The sequence below is a fragment of the Phasianus colchicus genome, chromosome 4 (genome assembly GCF_987193195.1).
Source record: "Phasianus colchicus chromosome 4, bPhaCol1.hap1.1, whole genome shotgun sequence".
Classification (NCBI taxonomy): Eukaryota; Metazoa; Chordata; class Aves; order Galliformes; family Phasianidae; genus Phasianus; species Phasianus colchicus.
Genome location: NC_143439.1, coordinates 8,664,261 through 8,689,977, shown reverse-complemented (window position 1 = coordinate 8,689,977; position 25,717 = coordinate 8,664,261). Strand labels below are relative to the sequence as shown.

The 25,717-nt window shown below is 37.3% G+C and overlaps 1 protein-coding gene across 7 annotated transcripts in view; it reads right to left on the bottom strand.

The window, feature by feature from the left end:
• Nucleotides 1–25,717, bottom strand: part of NR3C2 (nuclear receptor subfamily 3 group C member 2) — a 198,134-nt gene that overhangs the window by 72,010 nt on the left and 100,407 nt on the right. For all 7 annotated transcript variants that reach the window (XM_031588882.2, XM_090138551.1, XM_090138554.1 and 4 more), the window contains one exon: nucleotides 13,847–13,986. In XM_031588882.2, coding sequence (XP_031444742.2) covers nucleotides 13,847–13,986 — 140 coding nt within the window. The remainder of the gene's footprint in view (nucleotides 1–13,846; nucleotides 13,987–25,717) is intronic.

Sequence of the window (25,717 nt, the reverse complement as noted above, 5' to 3'; positions counted from 1 at the left end):
AAAAGAGGATGTTGAAGTAAGCATCTCCAAAAATTGTTCAAAACCCCTATTCTATCTTATCACAAAACTACTCGAGCATACTATTACATACGTTTTGCTTGTGTTTTATGTTCTTCACTTTTTCTTACCCTTTCCATGAATGATATTTTATTATTACACAGTCAGAGATCTCCTTTCTGTATTTCCTCTTTTCCTCTTCTGGCTGTGAATGAATTATTAACATGGAATAATCGGTGAGCATTCTTTCTAGACTTCTTCCATGGGAGTGGATCTTTTTTTTTTTTTTTTTTTTTTTTTTTTTTTAGTGCAAAATAGAAGTGCAAGAAGGAGAGATGCAGCTGCATGAAAATATTCTCAGAATTGTATGTGCCACACATATCTACCATATTTGACAGATTGCCTGCTGCCCTACATTCAGCACAGAGTACCTGCATGATGACACTGCAGAAGTATGAGAATATTAAATATCACTTCTAGTTCCTAAGGCTCTATAAAACACTTGAATATCTGGAATTCAGCTACCTGACAGCATGTACCTTGTATACAGACAAATCAATCTGCAGTGTTGGATAGTTTCATTCAGGAATATGATGCCATTGTGGCAGGGATAATGCCTTACTGTTACTTGAAAAACTGTAATTAAAAAAAATGTATCTTTAAATAGGGTAGTATCTTTTTAAAATTTTATAAATAGTTTAGCATGCTAATGCACACAACATAAGGAGCACTTATTCATATCATTATCATTCTGTTGTATCAGAGAAAATTAGTACCTATCACATAATTTCAATCAGTATTGTTAAGGATGAATTTGCATGCATGATATGGTGTATAGGCTAACATAAGTCCATTTCCTAAGTCTATGTGGTAAAATGGATGAATAAATAATTGAATGCTTAGCACCAAATATATAATTACTTGTAGGAAAAAAAAAATTGAGCACAAGTCTGTGAAAATGCATATAATAACACTCATCTACAGCTAAACACTGTAGACAAAAAATCCCCTTTTGGAAATGGAATAATGTAGTTAGGTTTCTAAAATGTTTATAGAAAACTTGCATAAAAGCCTGAGTTTTGAAAGGACAGGACCATTGCAATTCTTCCTGATAGTCATCAGCTTTAAATTACAACGGTTGTCCCAGCTCAATGAAGAAAAAGCTTAGCTGAGCACTTAGCAGAGCATACAAAAGGTCTGTAAACCTTCAAACTGCTGTTTAAATTGTTCCTGTTAGAAGAAGTTACAGCTCTGTTCCTCTGGTCTGTTCCCCCACACCATATCATACAGCAACATTATCGTTTTTAATATCATCCATCACCCTGCTCTGTAATAAGCAGTGCTGTTCTGACGTTGCAAGAGCTGTTTGCCATATGTCTACTTCTAGCACAGCTTTCCATCCCAATATACGAGTTGCATTATTTATTTGTTACATGTAAAGAAATAAGGGAGTGGGTTTTGCAACACTTAAATACAAAACATCAAGTCCAGTTCTTTTCTGTACTAAAAATGCAACATAAATCAATTTTGAGATGAAGTAAAATGAATAGCTAGATACAAATGAGAAAACTACACTCTTGTTCTTGTGCCTGGTAAGAGACTGACTGGAAATGATTGGAAATGAGTGGATATGGATTTCAGGAAGAATCAGAAAGAACTGCGGGCAAATGAAAATTCAGAAATCTGATTCAAGTGCATTAATGCTGATAATACATATATATATTTTTTACATTATAAGAATCCACAATATTCTGTTTCTAAAAACAGTCATAAATTCACAAACAACTACTCCTGTTGCAAGAACAGTACCAAATGTTTCAAAGGATCCTAATTTTTCCTCTAATCCAATCTTATACTCTTTTTCTGCTTTGTGGACATGGGGCTATATTTTAAACCAATGCATCTGCCTTCATATTGCAGAAGTTATTTCCATTTTGGTGTTTTTTCTCCCCCTGTGACTTTAAAATCAGCCTACATTCTACTTGTAAAATAAATTTCCAGACTATAACCTTCCCACGTTTATTTTCTAAGGCATTTATTTAGTACTCAATTACTTTAGATACTCTTCTGCAGGCAAGAGTTATTGAACAGCTTCAATAAACATAAAAACCTACTGCCTAAATCAGTAATTTCATTATACTTTTCTGCTCTTATTACTCAACATCTGGTACACCATTGAAGAAAATCTGTATATGGATTTATTTTTATTTTTATTTTTTAAATCAGAAAAAGATAATCTGTTAGGAGACACGAGTTTCTCTTGAGACTCAGAATATCACTCAAACTTGATAAAGCCATTGGTTATTTTCTCCCTTTTGCATGCGCTTAATAACCAGCAGCACAAACCAGTTCATCCAGTCCATCCAGAAGTCTGAGATCCTATTACAGTTATCCAGGGTAACACTGCTCTCTTGCACTCTTTCCTTCTGGGTTGAGATTACTTATTTTTCCACTACTAGTCTGTAATGCCCATGAACAAAAAGCAAAACAATTTGGCACAGCAAAAAACCTTCAGAGTCAGGGACATTTTCTAGATGAGAATCAACCAATTCCAAAGCAGATTCTTTCATTTTGAAAAGCAACAGTGGAGGGAAAGTTTGGAACAAGGCAGACTTAGTATGCATAGACTATGATCATCCTAAGGAACATTTTAACAATTGGGACATCACAGGCTGCATACAAAGGTGTCAAGAGAATTTGCTGATATCATTAAGAGGTGATTTTTGATTAAATTTTACTGATGATGGCAATCAAATGATACACCCAAGGAATGGAAGGGTGCAAATATCATTTCTGTCTTCTACAGCTCTTTTTTTATGGTGAGGATGACCAAGTAGTATACAGATTGTCCAGAAGGATTACAGAGTCTTAATCCTGAGAGACACACAAGACCCAACCAGACACAAAGCAGAGCAACCTGCCCTAAGCAGCAGATTTGGACCAAAGAGTCACCAGTGGTACTGTCCAAACTTAGCGATTCTGTGATTATTTAACAACGCTCTCTGATCTGTAAAATGTTAATCCACACAAAATGCTGCTCACTTCATAAACTTCAACACAGACTGTGATAGTCCCAACAGCATGAAGCGATCGAGGACGATACCCAGCATTTAAGGATAACTTACACCAGAAAAAGAGGGTACCCAGTACAGCTTCTAAAAAGAAAAACGATACTGTGAAGCATCTGCAACGCATTCAGAAAAGATCATACACTGACCACACCATACTACCATGTTTCAGTCATCTGTGCAAGCAACTTATACAGTGTCAAGGTTTGAACTGAAATACTAAGCATGTTAGGATATACTGTATGAATAAAGAAGATAAGGATTAATCTTGAGGAACCCTAACAAACTCCCTCTAATGAAAGTTTCAGTATGTACTAGAGAACCTGGATTATATCTTCCCAAAATCACTTCCTTCAAGCAGTTTTGCACAATTCCTAAAAGCCTGAGGCAACTTGCCACTATTAAGCTGCACACAGCTTTCCCCAGAAAGAACCACCATCACTGACCCTTCTTGCACAAGGCTGCCATATAAGAACCTCACTCAAGCCATGGTGCTAAAAGGGCAAGAAATTTCAGACTTCTGAACTCTGCAAAACATGAATTTCAATCACCAGAATAAATTAATAGAAGATTCTAAGTATATTATACCTTATGTTAACATCATTAAGTCCCCCTCCCTCATGATGATTTAGGATGACTATGAACCACTAAGTTAAAAGGCCCGCTGTGCTTAGAATACATGTTCATTTGCTACCAAAAGGAAAATAAAGTACATAAAGGATTACAAGAGAGAGATGAGAGAAAGTCGATATTTCAGGCAGTTGAATGGTGCCCTGGAGAACTGGATTGCATCTCCTTCTTTGCCATAGATTTTATAATAATAAGCAAGAAAACCATTAATTATATCATCCTTGTTTCCTGAATATCCAACTTGAGTTCCAGAGTCTGATTTGCAATAGTTTAAGCAATCATAGCTGCAAGTAAAATCAATGGGAATTGCACTTTGGACATATTAAGTGCTATAAAATGCCAAGTACCTCTGCCCCCTGTGGTCCTAGATATCATAAATCAGGAACGCCACATCAGTGGTTACGTATGGGCTTCATCTATATCTCAACTTCTTGACTGTAAAACGGGAGTAATAACCACACATCTTATCTGGCATTGCAAGGACAAATTAAACAATGTTTGTGAAGCACCTGGATATGGAAGCACTTTCTATGGTGATGAGCACCGGAGAAAAGCTCTGTAAGGAATGAGTAATTAAGTCTTCTCAGCAAGGGTTGAATACCAATCAGCAGTGAAGGCACAAGACTATACATTGAGCAATGAGAAGAATACAAAATATTGAAAAGCTGCTCATTAATTGAATGCTATCCAATCTGTTCAATAAGCAAGGCACAAGTCTCGTTGAAAACGTTGTATGTGATCATGTCATTAAGGCTGACTTAGAAAGCATTACATATGGTGCAGATGAACAAAGATGAACAAAGACCAAGCATGCTACCAGTATTCATTATTCTCACATTTAGTTGCAATTTTGTAACCTTGGTTATTGCTTTTTTTTTTTTTTTTCTCCCAACACATTTTTTAAAAGACTATTAAAAAAATTAAGTAGCTCAAAATGCAGAAACCCACCATTAGACCTCAAATAAAAACCCACACAGAGCAGAAGGAAGGGGTGGTAGAGGACAGAGCAACCTCCTGGAACTCTGCATGCCTAAACCTGACACAGGAGGAGAAAGGGTCTGCCCTTAGCTCCCAGCCTCATTCAATCAGCAACTGAAGAACAGCAAAGACAGGGGAACTCCTACCAAATCCTGTGTGTACAAAACACCTGCAATAACCCAGCTCGTGCACCATGTTTATTAACACACACGTCACAACTGAAAGAGAATACACAGGAATTACTCATCCAGAATTTCAAAGTTCTACTTATTTTCCTTCTTTGTAACATGGACTTTAGGCTTTAACTACACTACTCTGCAGACACAAGCATAATTGCAGGTGATGCACACACTAGGTCACACACCAGCCACTTCAAAGGTTGCGCAAAGCTCTGCAACTCTGCAGCAAGTTCAGAGCTTCCTATTCAGAGCAGACAGCTCTTGGCATTCCTTCTCAAGAAGATGGAATGCAAGCCTGCTCATTTATGCCTGCTCTTCTAGCAGAGACAAGGTGCAAGCAAAAGCCTCACATCACGATCCTCCCCCCTTAGATGCCACCTTTCCTAGGTGGAAGCGACTCATCTGCCCCACATTCTCTTTCTAGAGTGCTGGTTTAGCAACTCAGTCATGCAAGACAGGACCAAACAATTGCATAGGTTAAAGCCAGCTAATAACTCCGTGTTACCAAATTTTGTCTCAAACAATAAACAGCTATGGACTTCAAAGCTGATCACTAGCCATTATAGTTCCTAAAAATCTGACAAAACTGCCTCAGACTAAGTCCACACTTCAAACTCAGGAGAGGCACTCCTGATCTTCAACAGACTAAAACTGTGCTGTAAAAAAAAAAAAAAAAAAAAAAAAAAAAAAAAAAAAAAAAAAGGCTGAAATGCTGGCTTCTTTTAAGGCAGTGGGAGACTTGCCATTACCTTTTCCCACTCTATTTATATCCAAGATGCTAGCAGATGCCTTGTTCCCTCTGTCTATATCAGACAGATCTGTACGTACATTTTATTTCATTTTTTGTCTGGAAATTGTTTCCTCACCTTCTTACTTAGAATGGGATCAGGAGATACAAAGAGAGATTTTCTCTCACTATATGCATTTATATATCTATTTTGTGGTTTTGTTTGTTTAGAATTCCTTTTAGCCACAACACTGCCAAATTTCTTATTTCTAAGATTGTTTTGCTGAAGATACACCTTGCAGAATTATCCCTCCTTTTGAGTCTTATCTACTAAACATGATCCTGGTAGACTTTCTTCAGGCTCTAAAAAATTTCTGAACCTCGAGGGTTGCAGAAGAAAAGTACTACTTGCTACTGAAAGTGCAAATTGTAACATTGCTTCAGTGGCCTGACAGGGCAGATAGATAACAGCATTTGATAAAGGGGTATCCCTTAAGAAGCACTACTGTTGCTGTAAGGAGCTAACGCATCTGATTTATGATATTTTATATGCTTTATGGCGTTTGACACAGAGAATCCTATATGCTTATTTACATTTCATTGCAAATTCCAATTTGACCAGTTTGTTATCCATTCATAATTGTATTGTACTTGGGGTTGCAAGAATCAGCAGTACAATATCGAAGTCAGACCAATCATAGTTCAATGACAGATTTCCCAAGAGTCAGACTCTCACAGGAGGGAATTATGAGCAAATATCACCCAGCATGAGGGCACTTGATGAGGTCCACAGGTACCTGCAGTAGCCAATCTGGATAGCGCAGCTATTTCACAAGGACTTGTGAGCTTGTTTGTAAACCAAAAATGAGAAATGTCATCTCAGGAGACAGATGTTCATCTGCAGCAACAACTAGAAACCAACTGTCTCATGCAGGATCTGAGCATCTCATGCTAGTTCTGGAGGACTGGAGTCCTGCATCCCAGCTAGAATGTGGGTATCCATTATCATTGCAAGTAGAATATCCCAAAACATATTAATTGGTTCATCCTTTCCTTTACTATTCTCATTTCTTTAATTTCTGTAGTTGGATCAACTCTAGCCTTGTCAGGACACAAAAGAAACTAGAAGAGGCTTGTTGGTCTTTGGCTTATCCAGACTACCAAAGATCATATTATACTATCAGAGTTACTTCTCTTACACACTGTTTCAAAGCAGGTACTACAATCCCACCATCTCCACTCAGGAGACTGTCCCTAAATGTCCCTCCCTTTTGATGCTTTGCAGCCTTCTCAAAATACCAAACCAGACAATGTCAATTTTACCCATTTGCTGTTTTTTCAGTAGAGATCTTAGTTCAAAATAAATTCTTCTCCCTCTGAGTTGTCTATTCCTCCACTGTGAAATATTTATAGACAGCAATCATGTCCCAGCTCAGACTCTTTTTGGGTAAGCTAAAATAAGCTAGAAGCATTTAGTCACCTGACATAAGATAAATTTTTATTCCCCAGATCATTTCAGAAGCTCTCCTGATGTGTTTTTATCTGACTCCGAAGCAAATTGTTTAATGTGCTGCAGACCAGAAGAATACACAGTGCTCCATCATTCATACCATGATGATGTGAATACTACAAAATACAAATTTTGAACAAATGTGCTACAGAAATGGCTCAGCCATCTTGAGACTATTACCTGAGTGACTACATCCAAGCAGAACCCTGTCTACCTTCCATATATGATACACAGTAGAAATCAATTTTTTTCTTTTTTCTTTTTCTTTTTTTTTTTTTTAAGAAAAGGAAGCTGAAGTATTCAAGAAGGTAAGGAATGTATTGAAGTATTCAGGCTAGTGGCTATGACATTTGATTTTTTGTTAGTTAAAATATTTCTGGTTATCTTAAGTCAGCATGCCTTCACAGCTCTGTCCCACCTCACTCTTAGGAAGACTCGGATCTGTGAGAATGTTACCTTCTGATATGTTAAAATAAACAATAAATAATTAATACCGTAACTCAGTTCCTTATTACACGATAAGAATGCAAAAATCCCCTCTCCCCTACGAAAATACAGAAATTAAGTGTTTGAAAGACTTCCTGATGTTTGGATTTGTGACAGAAGGCCATTACCTAAGATAAATCAGTCTTGCCATGGCAAATGTTTTCTGTTTACGGAAGATTCTGCCCGTGGAGGCTTGTCATAACCTCCTGAATGTTATCTTATGGATTAAACAGTCTAGAGATCAGTATTCATAAAACAAAGAATACGAGAAAAATAAAATAGTGGAGGGGTAGAAAAGTTGCAAGCAGATTTCCTTGCAAGCATTTTTCAATGCTAGACAGCAGCTGATATTTAAAATTTTCATCCTTCTCCTTGTTTCTCCTTCTCTACAGCAAAAAAGAATTTTTGGAAAAGAGTTCCGTGCAGATTTTTTAGCATTCCTTGTTGTAAAATATTTTTTCAAAACATTCAAGAAGCCATTAACCATCTTGCAGTTCTTTGTGGCACTACACCTGTCAACCTCATTGTTTTAAAACCAGGACGCTGTATCACCTAGATGGTTCCCAAACCTCTCTTTCCGTAATGCTACTGGAATATGCTTGCTCTCTTGGCATAATGCTCCCCATTCAACATATCTCCAGCACTTATTTTTTAGCTCCAATCAGTCTGTCACACAGCCTGCAAATTCTGAGAACCAAAAGGAAAGCGTTTCTTCCCATTCTGCCTCTTCCTGATTTTCAAATATTTCATTATTACATGTGCTCCATCCTTAACTAATCTTTCCCATTTTTTATTTTTTTTCTGGTCACACTTCCTGCTGCTTGCTTTTTGCTACTTTCTGGGGTCCCAATGCAAAAATTTCTTGTTCTTTCCTTCTACCAACATTCTTAACTCTGAGCTCTTAGTTACTAAAGCCAACCAAAGGAGCAGAAAATCAGATTCCACTTCACTGAGCAATACTGCTTGCCAGAGTGAAAAACAGTAAGAGTCCTTCTGATATCTACGAAAGGATGGAAGGCTAGTGGCAGCTTCAAACCTATGACAATTATTTAAATTTGTTTTACACCTATTAAGCATAGTATATCAAGTAGAGAAGTAGCTGCTACATGAATTTGACCAGCTCGCTTGCCCTCAGCAGATCACCCATCTGCTTGCTCTTCACCTAATAGTTCCGTTTGATAGGTTGTAAAACAGATTCTTGCAACAGGTCAGGAACAGAGTCAACTTCAAATCCCACTTAGAAATTACTATGAAAACATATGGACATCTATACTGAGTGATGTTGAATTTAGAGAGGTCACTGACCTTATGAAAGTGGATAAAAAGGAAAATTGCAGACTGTGATGGAAAAACACTGACTTCATTACAGTGAATGAACAGAAGAGCAGAGAGTGAAGAACTGTATGTATAATTAATTCTAGTGACACAAACCTACAAAATTCATGAGAGCACTGTAAAATAGTGGGGAAAATATCTTTTTACAATGTATCAAATTCAGCTTCTACAGCATAAAAATATTCTTCTTCATATGATCAATAAGAAAGCCTTTCCTATTCACCAGAAATATTTTATAAATCTTTAAGTTCTGCTAATTAAGCAAATTATTGAAGAGCTATGCATTCTCATAGCTTGACATTTTTTCCACCTTGATTCAAATCAGAAATTTTAGGAGATGCACAGAGTGTGTTCAGGGTCTTCTACTGGGAAACATAGAGCTCTGGGAAGTTCTTTCATGCAGAGTGAATGGAAGAACCAAAGAAAGACTACCTGTTCTTGTAAAAAACACATTAAACATATTAAGCATAACCTATCACTTTCTTTCTTGTGTGGCCCTCCCCAAACAAACAAAATACATACATACATACATATATATATATATATATATATATATATATATATGTATGTATGTATGTATGTATGTATTTTATACATACATATATATATATATTTTGTATATGTATTTTATACATACATATATATATATATATAAATCCTTGGGATATTACACATCTGGCCCACTGCTAAATGGCTGCACAGTACCTTCACTTGCCAAAGAACCAACATAATCTACCACTGAATTTTTAGGCTGGTAACATTTTTAGCTGATTCTGTATAAGCTGCTGGATCACTGTGGTTGTGGCAGAAAAGACAAGACTCAGTGAATGGTACAGCACTAAGAGCTACCCCAGGGGACCACTGGGCTGCACCTTGGATCCTGCGGCCCCCATCATTTTGTTCTTGGATTTTCAAAGCAGCTTGGCAGAACGGGAGATGAATGCCACTTCTTTTCTGTAATTCTAGCTTTGAGGCGATCTCAGTTTCCACAGCTGTGCAGAGTCTTTACAGATTGCTGTATACAAAATTTCATCCCTCCCCCTGTGGAAGCAAAGTCTTGCCTAACCTGCTGTTCAAACAGGGTGAAGGGAGGGTTTCCAAATTGCTATACTGCTCGCTGCACAGTGCTCACTGTAGTCAACTGGCATTCAAATAAGATAGCATCAGATTAGACTTGAAAAGAATTCCTTCAGCCAATTTTCTCCTACCTTTAAATAGACAAATGATAAGTGATCAAGTGAAAAAGAAATGGAATCCTAGAAAATTCTGTTGCCGTGATTACGTTTCTCCCACAGAGGTGGGAAGAGATCTACTCTTCCGACCTAGAATAGCAGAACTAGCTCTCAGGCAAACCTGCTGGACAAGAAAATCTGAAAATGACTGAGGATCATATCACTGTATTTAAAAAAAAGACAAACTTCCCTATAACTAATAAGATATAATTTGTTAATTTTTCCACTTTATTTTAAATAGCCAAAAGTCTCATAGCAAATATGCAAAGTAACCGGAAGAGAGCAGTCCTTCTTTGCTCTAGCCTTCACCACTATTAGGAGGTGAAAAATGCCTTCCTTTTTTCTTATATCCAAGCCAAAAGAAGAATGAAAGATTAACCTTAGCAACTTAAGAAGCAATATAATTTTGATTTAGGACAGATTACCTCATACTTGTCTGGAACTTGAACAAATGAAGACTGAAAATCGCGTGAGCAGCTGTGATTTCTGACATCAAGCCTTTTACCCTCCTTAGAGAAAGCTGGTTCAGTGGAAAATTAGAAGAGAAGACCAGCCAGGTGCTTTAGGCTCCCTCACAGTAGAGTATATATTCAGCAAATAATTCCAATAATGATAAATTCAAGCTTAAATAACTATGCTAGCCCATATCTTTAATGTAGAAAATCATACAATATAGTTGCACCATACATAAAAATATATAGTAAGTACATATGTCTCAACTTTCACAGCAACACAATTTATCAGTATTTTTATTATAATTAAGGGGTTTTACTACTTGTAAAGCAGATCAAATTTATGTTAATGACACAGTCACATTTCATCATTACCAGGCTCCTGTTCATCAAGTCAGTCAGCAAAAAAATTCATGCCTAAGTGATACCAAAAGTTTGTTCTTCCCTAATTTATGTCCCCCTAATGAATTCCATCTGAAATTTGGAATCTTAACCAACAATCCTATTTTTTTTTTTTGTCTACAGATTTTCTTCTCTTACATCCATTGAACATTTTCTCCACATCTTCCCAAATAAGATCCACTGGGAATATGGCTACCAGACCTACAACTGGAAATGTGAGCTCTAGTCTATTTGTTGCTGTGGACTTCCTTGTTTTATATTTCAAGGCAGTTGTTTTTGTTTTGTTTTTCCTTCTTTTCTGTCACAACCCCTCTCTTTCACAATATTTCCACAGAGCACAAAGCAATAGGTACTCAAAAGCTGTTCAAGGCAAGCTTAAAACACTCTAGCAATTCCAGCTGAGACCAGAAGAACTGGATGGTTTTCCACAACCACTTTCTCCAAAGCTTCATTCTCTCCGTTTGCATACTTTTTTTTTTTTTTTTTTGACACTTTTTGTCTCCTAACTTGTTCTTCCACTTGAACGCCAGTTGGTCACCACCATTATTCTCACAAACATCTGATACAACACAGGAATTATCATAAATGCTTCCATTATAATAAGAACCCTCAAGATGAGTGATTTCATCGGTTGTGCACTCAACCAAAGAATTTAGGATGACTACCAACCATTTGCTTTGCTACAAACCTACCCACACAGATTTGTATTTACACTGATAGTTTCAGGATGTTTACAGCCAAAATACATACTGTGATTTTTGCTATGACCTACTCTGGCTACTACTGTACTATGTACTTTTATATAAACAAATAAAGTACAAGCCAAACTTTCACTGTTTGCATAACATTACTTTTAGCATCAAGAGCTCACAATCATGTGCATACCAAGCAGGAGTCTAGACAATGTTCTGACACCACATGTAGGAACCCGTATGTTAATGTAATCACTTTAAAAATAGATCTTATGCTAATTCAAAAACCACCATCTTTACTGTTCAGAACAACCCTGTTGTCTTTTGTTTTTAAGCTCTTTTTGCTTAATTGGCAAACTTTCAGTTATTACTAGTAACAACATTTTTAAAATATGTTTTATGCCTGTTTCCAGATCAATTATTTCCTAATAATCTTGGCTTTTTCGTCTTGGAGATGAAAGCTTGCAGCTTTGTTGACTCCTAAAGGAAATCCTCCATAATTTTTCATACATTTCTGTGAAACAGGATCTAATTATGACAGAAAAAACATCAAAAGTGAAGGTATGGTAAATGCAGATACACAGTACCTATAAATTACAATGACTTAAGACTGTGAAAGAAGTTTCCAGGTGGGGAAGGAGAAGGAAGATAATAAGAGGTGCTACCAGTTCACACAGTAGATCTGTGCACATGCTAAAAAAAGCCACCACCTCAACAATAACAACAAAAAGCCCTCACGGTTCAGATTTCACCAACAGGGCCAGCTCAGAAATGGATGGACAAATGTCTATGCGTGTTGTCATGTGGAAGTACATGGGGGGTGTACTTAAGTGCTACATAAAGGAACTGAAAAACTCAAAGTCAGGGAATGAAGGTATCAAGGTCAACTACTGTACAACAATAAGAGAAAATTTTTGCAGAAGTGAGGCAATCTTTTCCAGGTTGTTACAGCTTTGGAAAGCTTAATTCAATTAAATTGACAGTTTTTGATGATAGATAAATAGATTGATAGAGAGGTATTACATGAGGTATTGACTTCAATGACGCACAAGCTCTCAAGGTCAACTTGAGAGAGCTGTATCTTTATAGCCACCAATAGCAGACTGAGTGGCCACAGGAGATATTAATCACATAACACAATGCCTCACTCTTCTCAGGGAACAAACTGGACACCCAATTAAAGGATTACTTTCTTCCAAGTTTTTCTTTACCAAAATAAATCAGTAAGTAAATGCAGCTTGTTTCATCAGTGGTTACAAGAACACCTCATTGGTAATGATTTCTTTTGCATACCATGAATCAGGTACTAAAAACTTAATTCATATCGCTTGGGGCAGTTGCTTACTAAGTCTTTAAAGATCAAACATATCCTAACAACCCAAGCCACCGAGACGCAGCAATTTGAATGATACTAACTTCTTTCTAACAAGATATACAGGAAAGATGAGCTATACCATAAACAGTATAAAATAAGGAAATGTCAGCTAAGCACTCCTATGATGGCATAGCTATCAAAACACAGATAGCATGAAAATCCTAGCCCTTAATGAAGAAAAAAAGCATTGCAATACCAAAGAAATGCAGAGTGATCAATTTATGCACCCTCATCAATCTTTCACAGTACTGTAAAGCTACTTTTCTTTTCCTAAAACACAGATGACGCGCTGCTGTGCCCAAAGACCTGAAGGTAGCCGCAAGCAGACAACTGACCTAAGTGAGTTGTACTGTCATATAAGATGTCAAAATGATGAGACAACCTTAATCAACCTCTAGTACAGGAGAAGCAGCACTATGCTTACACCAACTGTATTCACATCCAATTGAAATTACTAACAGCATCTTGGAGAGTTGGAGGAGCTGGAGCCTAATTCAGTAGTAGCATAAGGTACAGCAATGCATTCTTAAAAAAAAAAAGTTTCAAAAAAGAGTAACAACTAGGCATATTCTACTTAAAATTTTATAATGCGTAATTGGAAGCCATTCAACAAAGGTGTTTTTACATTTTTTTTTCCAGATTAATACAGAACTTTACCAACAGAAGAAAACAGATGAAAAACATGTGTGCATATACCTATTATTGCATTTTAAAAAAATGCACAAATTCCACCTTGTCTTTTTTGCTGATGTTTTTTTTGTTGTTGTTGTTTTGTATTCTTACCTTCTACTGCTCTCTTGAAGAAAACTTTACAGCTGCCACATGTAACTACACCGTAATGACATCCAGATGCCTCATCTCCACATACCAAACACACTTTGGAAGGCCTCGAAGAACCAGATGATACACTTCTCAATGAAGAGCTAGAGAAGAACAAAGCAAAACAAAAGTTATGAATATTTCAAATCACACTGGCCACAATGCAAAGTTCAATTAAGAATTTATAACAGGTACATTGCTCAAGGCACCTAACAATTAGGAAACCACAACTCTTTCTGGCAGTGCCTCGTTCAACACATGCGTTGCTTTAATTAGTAGAAGAAATATTTTATTGTCTTCTTTAAAACACTCATAATATATCAATGTTAATGCATGAAATTACCACAAGGGCAGCAGAATTTATTGGTAGCAGATGACTAAAACTGAAAATAAACAAACAAATCACTCTGGCAGTGCCCAGAAAACTATATCCTGGGTTTTTCTGATTTTTTTTTTTATCTTTTTTTATGTTTTGTCTCAAGCCCTTACAGGCAAAGTACACCTGTAATAAAGCTGCTGAAACCATTTCAAGAAACCGTACAGCACAGTGGTAACTTCTCTTCCCTTATTCATGGGCCTGCCTATCACTACAGTGGCCCTTGAGTTTTTAACTTATATTTCTGTAATTGAACAGCTTGCTTCCAAGAATAGTGACTTTGAAGCCTTTTTGCATTCAGCAAGTGTAGAATATTCTTCTTTATTACAGTAAGTGCCAGGAGAGTAGCCCTAATATTTTAGAAAACATTCTGAAGTTTTGCAAACTGATGCATCTTGCAAGCTCAACCTCAACTTAAAACATGGGGTATTTTATGTTGCTGGCTTTTTGTTGTTGTTTGTGTTTTGTTTTTTTTTTTAACTATGACTTTCAGAAGATCTCTTTAATTAGTATTTTCTATTGACAGCTCTAAAAGACAGTGCTCTTCAAAAACCAACCCTCATTTCATAGTACAGCGATTCTCCTCCTTCCCTTCTTCCCTGGAGAACTGGAAATGCCACCCTGATGTATAATTGGCATGTTCAGTAAAACACGTCAGATACCAAAGGAGGAGAGAGCTTTGGATCCCACCCACACCTGCAAAGGACTGGGGAGAATCTTCCCCTTGATACTGCGTCTCCCTTCTCCAGGTAAACATGACCTCTTGCATGTCTTCACACCTTATCTCTCTGAATCCTGTCAAGCAACTACAAAAACAACCCTGGAAAATTTTATACCGGTGGTGAAACAATCTGATAGTTCAAACTATAAATCAGAAGCCATTTGTCAGTCAGGTATTGGGCAACAAAGTTCACCGGTCGGCTTAATTCAAATGTAAGATAAGCAGTTGATTAAGAAATTCCAGGGATGCACTCTTTGCCTTTTGCATTCTGTACCTTCCTTTAAAGAGGTACACAGAGGCCAAATGATTTATCCAGGGGCACAGCAGGAATGTCACTCCAGATCAAGGACCACGAGTCCCCTTGCCTGCAGCTTCGCTGCAACATTCAGATGTTAACCAAAAATGTACCCGATAATATTCCTGTTCTTGTCTACTCACTAGTCTGTTAGATTTAATAGTTTTATTCCCTGTGCTATTTATACTTTCATTACATAACATAACACCACTTGATAATTGCTGGGTGATGGCATTAGCTCATCTGCCAGTGAGACAAAGGAAAGCCTCCCTAGACCTACAGTAAGAAAGTTTGATTTGCTCAAGTCACAGGCACGGTTATGCACATTGGGTGAGCAGAGCTGTAAGGCAGCTACTTTGGGATTTACCAAGACTATGCTGCTATTCAGTGCTGCATTTCAGCTCTGCATTTTGATTTGTTCAGGAAATGAATGCGACGAGGGTAAAAAACTCTTTTTCCCTGCAGCACATTGCATATTGTGTGAAAAAAAAAATAATAAAAAAATTAAAAATCAAGCTTCTCATTAAAGAAATTTCTTCAGAAGGTGTCTGCTTCCTAGAGAAAATGTCAGCAACCTGAAAATCTACCGAGTTGAAAATACATGTTTTGCTTTCTCACTGCAAACTGCAGTATTTTGTCTGAAAAAGGAAACATTTCAGTTCTGACACACCACCAAAAATGTCTCAGGGCATTTGCAATTTCGGTGCTGCATGTCCCCATTTCTTCGTAAGACACAGAAATTCTCCTACTGTACGACTACTGTAGTGCATAGTCTTTCTACCCTGAAAAAGGTCACTGTACTTTTTTATTATCTAAAAAGGTAATTCTGGTAGAGAACTCTCACTGTGCTGAAATGGAGGATCTCACAGCAGTGTGTACATACAGACATGGCTGTGTATATACACAGAGAAATGCTCTTTTTAGTTGAAAATAAATTGTCATGTAGCATTTGCAGAAGGTGGGAGAGCTTTTTTAGATATTAACTACCCCTTAAAATTCCACTTACATGAATTAGTGGGTTAAAAAAAAAGCCAGTAATGACACACTGAGACACTGTTTGATCCGTAACTATTATTAAATGCCCACCTAAACCGTTATCTTTAGCATATTTTATACAGTGCTTATCGAGATAAAGGGCTTGAACAGAGTTGAATGGCAAAAGTAGAGCTTGAATGCCAAGCATATATTCAGCTATTCAGCCACAGCAGCACAGGTGGAAGCGTAACATTCTGGAATAAAATTTAATTAATTCCCATACATCCTTTTAATCAGATTAAAAGTGGAACAGGTTAAAACACAAATGAGATATTTTCATTTTTAATAGCAGTATCCAACATGGAGCAATTCTCAAATACTCTGTTCCAAAGAAACGCTGATATTAGCTGTTGGTACTTAAATCTCCTCCAATTTGTGTCAGTTTAAGCTGTGATTGCCTTTTAATGTTTTGCTTATTTTGTTTTAAGATGACCTATGTTCTCTTTCATCTACGCTACACTAAAGTACTTTCTAATTTAAAATGCTGTTATGTTACTTCATACAGGAGTTACAGTGGTGCTCGTCCACACCTGCAAATAATAAAATGCCAAGTTCCAAAAACATGCTCAAATCATATTGCTAAGCTTCAAATTAAGCCGTTTCCTCCACTGAAGCTATTCTGCTCTCAACAAGGGATGCATGGATGGTTACGTCTTCTCTTCATAAATCTTTTTTACATTGACACCATCATTCCTTTCTTAGAAACTTGACCGTGCTGAATAAGATTTGTATCAAGGCCAGTCTGGTGAACAAACTTCTTCTCTGTCCTCAATTCGAGGCCAGATATCCAGCTTGTATGACACAAACACACTTGATCTATTCATTACTTGCAGTAAACCAACTACTTAATTCATCAGTATAATTACATAACCTATACATATAGGCAGAAACACTACAGTAAAATACCCCCTCTCTTTGAAAATACTTCTGTCATGCGTGTTGTTCTCAGTTAAACATTTCCCTTTTCATTATTTTTGCCACTGAAACATCCCATACATTTTTATTAAATAATACTAACCTAGATTGGTATTTGGGAAAAATACTGTTACTGGGAACAACAATAAGATATAACAAATATACAAATTAATTCAGTTCTAATTTTTTTTAGCGTGCTCAGTCTGATTCATAGTACCATATGAAAAGCTTAGTTACAACAATCAGATCACCCTGGTAGTATATTATTCTCTTGTTTAAAACATTGCAACAGTTGGTCCCAAAAAGATGCTAAAAATTCAGTGGATACCTCATAAAACCTGACTCCCTGGACAGCAATTCGCCAAACATCTATTTCAAAGACACCCTAAATCTAACAATATCCATAGGTCACAGCAGCAGGATCGAGTCTTATAATGCTTAGCACAAGTGAAAACACTGCTTTTACACATTTGCACAAGTCCAAACTAGAGCAACAAGTATTGCTTTGTTATTCACAGGTTTTTGTTTGTTTGTTTTGTTTTGGTTTTTTAAAGTTTTGGACAGTGGGTTACTGCTGACCTGGATTTTTTTTTTTTTTTTTGTGGACAGCAATCTACTTTTAATACAACCTTCTAACTGAAAGTACAAGAAAGACACGATGAGATGCCACAGAGATTGGCTACTCATCGTTGCTTTTGTAAGTCAGTGGTTTCCAGTCTTACTAAAGGTTATCATTTTCATGCCTCTGTCACATTTCCAATGTAAAGAAAAATAAACAAACAAGAAAACATCCTATAACATACTATAGGATGCAAAGAGAAATGATCTAACACAGCATACATAATTTATCACAGCAACATTACAGCCAGGGGCAGCATGGAGCAGTTTAACAATGTCAAATGTATCTTCTAAATGATTTGTAAAATGGTCACTTAGATGGCTCCACTCCCATTTGTCACGTTGTAGGGTGTGTGACGAGGAATAAGCCTGATTTATTAACCTCAACAGTGCAAATGTTGGCAGTTTAATACTGACCTTGACCAGCCGTTGCCATCAAATTCATTTGTGTTTCCACAAGTTGGTTTTAGTAATAGTTATATGGAGAATTAATTAGAAATAACAGATTTTGTAAAGAAGAGTCAATAAACCCACAGATAATCCAGCATTTTAAAAGCCGATTACATAGGTTATTATGCTTCTCAAACCAGATGTCATACAGGAGCACCTTTCTGATGATAAAATAACACACTTCAAAGAAGCACAAGGCACAGTATGAATCCTGAAGTCGTTCGTCCTAAATACTTTCATTAATATGAGAGCTGGATGAATCCTCTTTAAATTCCACATAATTGACTTTTTCATGCAGAAGTTTCCCCACAGTAAAATAGTCAGAAGGAACCTGGTTTGCTCAATAAATACGTTATAAAAAAATAAAGGTAAAAAGTTGAGATTGGCAACAGGGTTTATTTGGTTTGCTGAAAACGTGGGAGGAAGAACAACCAGGAGCTGCCACAAGATGCACAGACTGTCATGACCTCCAGCAGTGGCACGTACCATTTCCCTGATCTCGCTCCACTCCGCTAGCTTTATTGTCAACGCTGAGGTCTTGCTCATGTAAGTTCTGCCTCGTGCAGCCTGACTTTCTTAAAAAGTTCCACTGCAGGAATGTACTCTGGTTCTCTGCTCTAACTACACGCATAAAGCAGATTAGCAGACTGGAAAATGGTATTTCTTAAATGTCAGACTACATAAACCAATCTTCTTGTCAGCAGACCAAGAAGGCATAGAGATGTGAAAAGGTAGAGAGATGAAGTGATTGGATTTTAGGAGGGGAAGGCAGTCACATGAGACTCCTGAATGCAGAGTTAAAGAAGCAGTGCTGAAACGATACCAAAAAAAGCCTCAGAAACAAAACTCAGAGCAACATCTACCCTCTAACGCTTGGCACAGGGGCACACGAATTGCCAAAAAGCCTAGCAGCACATTTTGTTGACCGAGTTGCCTGGAGCTTTATCCCACTCTTACAAAGTGGAAGACGGACATCGCAGAAGCAGTTACGTTTCCTTGACTAAAACAATCGGACCTCAACTATGACCTCTACCAACCCCAACAGGCTTAAAATAAAGCTTAAAGCCTTAGCCTTTAAAAACAAAAACAAATATCCTTTAAGAATCAGAGATCTAGATATTTTAGGAAATATAACTGTATTTTAGTGTATGTTAGGGATGACACAGGCACCAAGTTAGTATCTGAGCCAGTGTATGCTTATTCTACCATGTGGAGTACTCTATCAGTCCATAAGTAATGTGAGCAGCTAGGGAAAGACTTTTCTTTAAATGTTTTCTCTTCACTAGAATAACAGAACATAACAGAAATATTTCTCCACTCCAGCGAAGTATTCAGGAAATGCAATTAAGGACAAGAACCAACAGAAAACAACCTGTAATCTAGTACCTTCTTGTCCCATAAATCTGTTACTGCTGAAACATCCCAGAATTCAGAATCTTGAGCTCTTGTATGGATTACATTTATTCACATTTGTTTTGGTTTAATTAATGATGCAGAACTCATCCTATCCTTTGCTGTTTGCTATAAATAAAAAAAAAAGTAATCAGTATCTTACCAAAATAAATGCATTTTGTTACTTATGGACCGGAAGATGTCTTTTTAAGAAACATTTTTAAAAATACCTTCAGCAGATAAACGCAGTAGCTGTTATGCTACATTTAATTTAATAGTTAGTTTCAATCTCCTTTCTCTCCACAATTTCAATTTTCAACTGCTTGAAATTCAAATACTGCAGCACTAATACCAAAGCATAGATTTTTTAAAAAATTAAGCCAGTATTTATACTTTTTATTCCCCACTCTTAAACACTTACTATGATGAAACACGCGGAAGAAAACAAAGAGGAAAGCACATACTGTTAAGAAAGATGTATGATCATATGGTTTCTTTCCTCAGCAGCTCCAGCTTTCACATCAAGTTACTTTACTTAGCAATGCTTACGGGTCATATACAGCTACTTTCATACCTGGATATTAATTACACTAAGAAGTGAGCAGTGATGTACAGTGATCGAAGAAAAGGCTCCACCCTCAAGCTCCCCAAGTTTAAGAAAAGTTACTTATTATTTAAAAAGAGACATTTAAATTGCAGTATTTATTCTGAAGATAGAAGCTGATGGGCTCTCTTTGCTGTAGCCACCAGTGAATAGGTTCCTGTATTTATTTTAACCTTAAGGCACGCGTTGATTTTACAGAACGTACGCAAGTGTACTAAGCTCCTTCAACTTCCATTTCCCTTAGTGGAAGTTGATAGCAGAACCCAGCACGTTCCTGAATCCAGCTGTAAGCCTTGACTTTTCCTTGACCTTCTCCACCAGAATCTTTTGGTAGTGGCTACAGTCTGCTATCACATTTTTACCTTAAAGTTATCCATCGTCTACAGAAAAATAAAAACTTAAGCATAAATAAAGGTGTGTTATGATGGCCTGAAACTGGTAGCACTTATCTCCTAGGGGAATAAATGGGCTTCTAGCCCACTGACCCAGAGAAGCATAACATCCTGCATACAGTCTTCTGAAAGGCACTTCTCCACTACTACTGCCGCAACGTAACAAAATCTTATGTCCCAAAGAGAAATAAGATTCACTAGTTCTGCAGTTTTTTTTAGTATATAAATATAGTTATCAGTTGAAAATGAATGGTTGATGTATGTAGGAAGTTTACTACTAGAAGCTTTGGAACTCGCAGAGCAACAGTAAGCTTAGCAACACATTTGCTCTAACTTATCATATTAGACCCACTTATAGAATTAGTGCAGTTTAAATGCATACAATGTTGGTTATTTTTCTGTTGATAATAAATTGCAATGTGCTGTATGGAAAGATAAGGCAGAAATACTTTATCTGGAACATAATCTAGTTAATTATTGCAAATCTAGGGGGAGAAGGGTGGAGGAATGAGCAAGTAGGGGATATTTAACTCTCTCTTTTCCTCCACCAGCTCACCTGTGAGCTTCAGTAAAGAGTAAAGGGCAGCTTTGAAAAGGCCATTCTTCCGAGCACCACTGAAAAAATATTTCAGCTCATTATGCATCCTGATCACTCCTGTAGGAGAGCACAGTAGTGTTTACTTGGTGAGGCTCTGCTGCCTTCTTGGTTCAACAGTTTGTGAACTGCACAAAATAAAAAGATTTGAGAGAGTTCCTCCTGCTCTTCCTTACAGCAGTGTTCTTCCACACTGGTGGAAGAACACTGCTGTAAGGCATTACAGGTAAGACATGACAGTTATGCTCTGCTGCTGAGGACTATTGAGACAATGAAAAACTGAACAAAAAAGAATGGAGAGTACTCTTACAAGCCAAATGCAGGGAGATGCTACCAGTGACAAGAACATCTCCCTCTTCATGAAGTCTGCCATTTACAAAATGAAGTTCACTTCTTTTTTTTTGCACATTCTTCCTTCAGAGTCTAACCAAGCAATTCCCACAAACGCTTTCTTTGGCCTGGAAAGCTTATTAAATGAAACCTTTATTAAAGCAATCTCAAATGGCATTAAAGAGCAGAGTACTGACCATTTTCAACCTAAAGAAATGTCATTCTGTCGCCAAGCCAGAAATCTGACTGATGTGCCTGCCAAGGGCTTGGCACCGTAAGTCCTAAAAGAACACAAGTCCTAAAAAATTTTATCAGAAAAATTAGTCTAAAACAAAAACAGCTTGGTCCAATCAGACCAACTTTCCTATTAGAAACTATGTGCTTTACCTTCTAAGTGCACGCTACATTTACTGAGAGCGCCACCACAGCATTAATGCCCTAGCCAGATAATAAAAATATAGTTTATAAGAGTTCCATATTGAAATAAAAGAGAAAAATTAAAATACTTCAGAATAGCAAAAAGTAAACTGAACTGCCATCCCAGACTAATGGGGATTAAAATACCACAAGAGAAAAACCTCCAGAGCAACCATGAAGCCATAGGGAAAAAATGCACCAAAGCACAAAAAGGGTTACCATGGGAACAAAGGCTATTTTCCAACTTGTCAAATAAAAGCCCCAGTATGGCAGACCTTTACTCATAAGAGCAATTCCGCAGGCTTCTAAAGGCAACATGTATAATTATTACACGAGCTGAAAGACATTAATGGGGGGTGGGAGGATTTTGCCCTTTCAACTCCCTTTTGCCCCCACATCCAGCAAGACAAAATTAGTACGTATGTCAAAAGCATATTGGCATTCAGTGCCTGTGTGTGTTATAGTGTAATTCCACACAGGAACAGAAAACAAAGGTAAGAAATCCTGCGTGGTAATCTAAATTTTATAACACGACCTAGGGGAAATGAAAGGCACCAGACAGCTCACAGCACTGTTTAGTATGAATTAACACACAGAACCAAGTAAAAAGACTGAAGCCCAAAAGGAGTTCCTGAGACGACCGGCCTTCACGTGCCCTATGTGGATTTGCCAAAGGAAGGCTGGGAAAAGATAAAGCCCTCTGAAGACGATCTTACTAATTGAAAGGTAATAATCCTCAATAAGGTTCGGCTCGATGCTTTATGTTTTACTGGAAGCAGCCAGCGTGGCACCTGCTTCAGGCACTACAGTAAAAGCAGAACTCCAACTTTACCACCGTCTCTGACTAACAGGTGCTTTAAGTCATATTATTTTGAAATAGATTCTGCCATATCTAAAAACACTGTTTGAAATAATGAAGGCTTCATTTTATCAAATTATTTTTCTATTTTAAGAAATTCAAGCTGTTCAACGCTTGAATGCATATAATTCTTATTTGATAAAAGAAATACAATGGCTTGCAGTTAGGAAACGACACAGCTGTAGGGGTAGTTTCTACCTTCCTAGTCTCATAACTCCAGTAAAGCATCTTCTCTTGCTCTGTAAAGGTGGAAAAGCCAAGGTGACTTCATCTTCAGCCTCCTTTACTATTCCCCCCTTGACACTTCTGCAGGCTTTTGCTACCTTTTGACAGTGCAAGGAATTTGGAGGAAAGTACAAGCATTATGGGGAGAAGAACGTGCCTGCATCGTAGGCAGTACAAGGCAGGCATGTAGGGGACTCACACCTGTCAGCTTCTTTCCTTTCTTCTTCCCAACTCCAAAAGGTAAGTTGAACAACTTCAAGAGAAAGAGAAGCTGTGAGCCACTCATCTTTCTAGGACCATCCACTCTTCACTGTGCTCACTTGCAGAAGAGCTTGTTTTGAAATGGATGTACAGAAAAAGATGCTTTAAACTTATCACCATCACCAGTTGGAAAAGCATCCAGGAGAACAGTATTGCTAAAGCACCTGACATCATATTCCAGCATGCATCTGCCTGTAAATGCACAAACTATGCTCATGCTGTACACCCTTACAGTGATTCAGTTTTTAACTTCACATACCTTGGATTCACATGGACTTGTACTTTTTTTAGACGCAGGAATGGCTCAGGTCAAGAAACAACATCAGAGCTCAGACTTTTGAGCAGAAGTACTACTCAATATTGGAAGATACAGGTTATAGTTACTAAGTACACAGCTAACTTTCAAGAATCCTTTTAAAATCCTCAATAATTACACAACAGGAAATCTCTGCTCCCATTAAACTGAGTAAGAATTCTATTGATAGTACAGGCAGCAGAAAAAAAAATAATCAATTCCAAGCGTAGTTTTAAAATATTCCCCAGTAGAAGTGCTTTTAATTCCCCATTTTCACAGCAAGTGTAACTGCTGACATGTAATACAGTTACACTGTATTAAATAACTGTAGTTTTTACTTTTAAATCAATTAAAATATCCCTCCATTATATGTCAAAGTGACAAGTAATAGCCTGCTGAGTGCCATGGAAAATTTTGGTCAAATAGCAGATGAGGGTTGCAATCACTGACTGATACCTAAAGCAAAGACTTTTGGTAATTCTCCCACAAGCAATCGCAAATGCTGACAAAGTTCAAATTTGTCTTGACAGGATTGTCAAGGCAAACTAGAAATGTTCCCAATTGCAAGTCAAAGAATTCATTTTTATTCAACTGAAATTCATTCTACTGCTCCCATACTAATGATACGCAACACTGTACCTACCTATCTCTCTGGCTGAAAAGATGAAACTCATACAGCAAAGATTAAAAGAAAATGGGAGTGTTAAACAAAACAGAGACCAAGGAAGTTATGCTCTGCAACAAACACAACCACAGTTTTTTTCTTAAATCCTCTGCTGTATATTGCCAAAGCTCTCTACCAGTACATAGTAGGTCTTGATTTTAGTAGGCAGCTTACATTTAACTTCATTGAGAATTATAGCTTGTACAATAACTAAAAATGCCACCATTCCTCCCTTTTCAAGAAAACTATGTTTAACTGTTTATGTACAGAAGCACATTACTGTAGAGGTAAACTGACAGCTGAGTGCATGTAATCATGTGTTTATGCATGAATTTACAGAATTTACATAGTAATCAAGGTGTATAGCAGATGGAGCAGTGTTACTCGCTAAGCCATCACCCCTCAGATCCTACTCACAGAACCTACCTGTGACACAGGCTTTCCATTCTCTGTAGCAAGGACTGCAGTATTAAATTTACTGTTAAACTACAGCATCACACACTGACACAACAGGTTCCACACAGAGCAATTAAAACCAAACAGAAAGAACCTGACGACACACATTCTTTGCTTCATTAAGCATTTTCTGCCTGTTCTCAAACAATCTTTTTTTTTTTTTTTTTTTTTTTTTTTTACTCCTTCCCCTGCAGTCACTGAAATAATTTCTGCTATGAACAGGTGTACAACGTGCAGAATAAGCACATAGGAAAGAAAGAAGACGACTCAACAAAGAGCTTCACAGTTTCAAACACTGCAGCAATTGCAATACAGGAGAACTTTATAACATTGCTAAAGGAGCCCAGATCCCCCTACGGCCACCCCTCTGCACCCCCTTACCATCCACGCAGTTCCTGGTGCAAGAGCCCACAGCTCTGCACTGCTTGCAAAGTGTTACAAGACTTAAAATGCTTCCTTGCTTACATATCTGTTTTCCATATTCCCAATTAACATACACAAACAACAGCCAGCGCTAAGCTCCAAAGTGTACAAAAATGGTTATACTATGGTTTTCCAACAAAAGATTAACTGTTATTTGTGAAATCAGTGAGTAGCAGGATTCACAGAACAGTTTCCTAAAACTCCCTCCTTCATGCATAGTATCTACAATGCTTAGTAGGAGAAAAATGCACACACCACTTTTTTCTTATTTTTTATAGGAAGGACTCTAACTAGACACTTACTGCAATGGAAGGTATAAAAGGTAACCACCCAAACTGGAACAGGTAGTAGCTATCCACTGTCAAGTTTAGATTAACTTGGATGGCAATCAAAGCTTTTTAGGTGGGGAAGGTGTAGTCAAGCCCAGTTACATAAAACTGGATTTCCTTAGGAAGCTAACCTCTGCCTCAGGTTCTGCTGGACCCACTACTGTGAACAACTTGCAAGAAAGA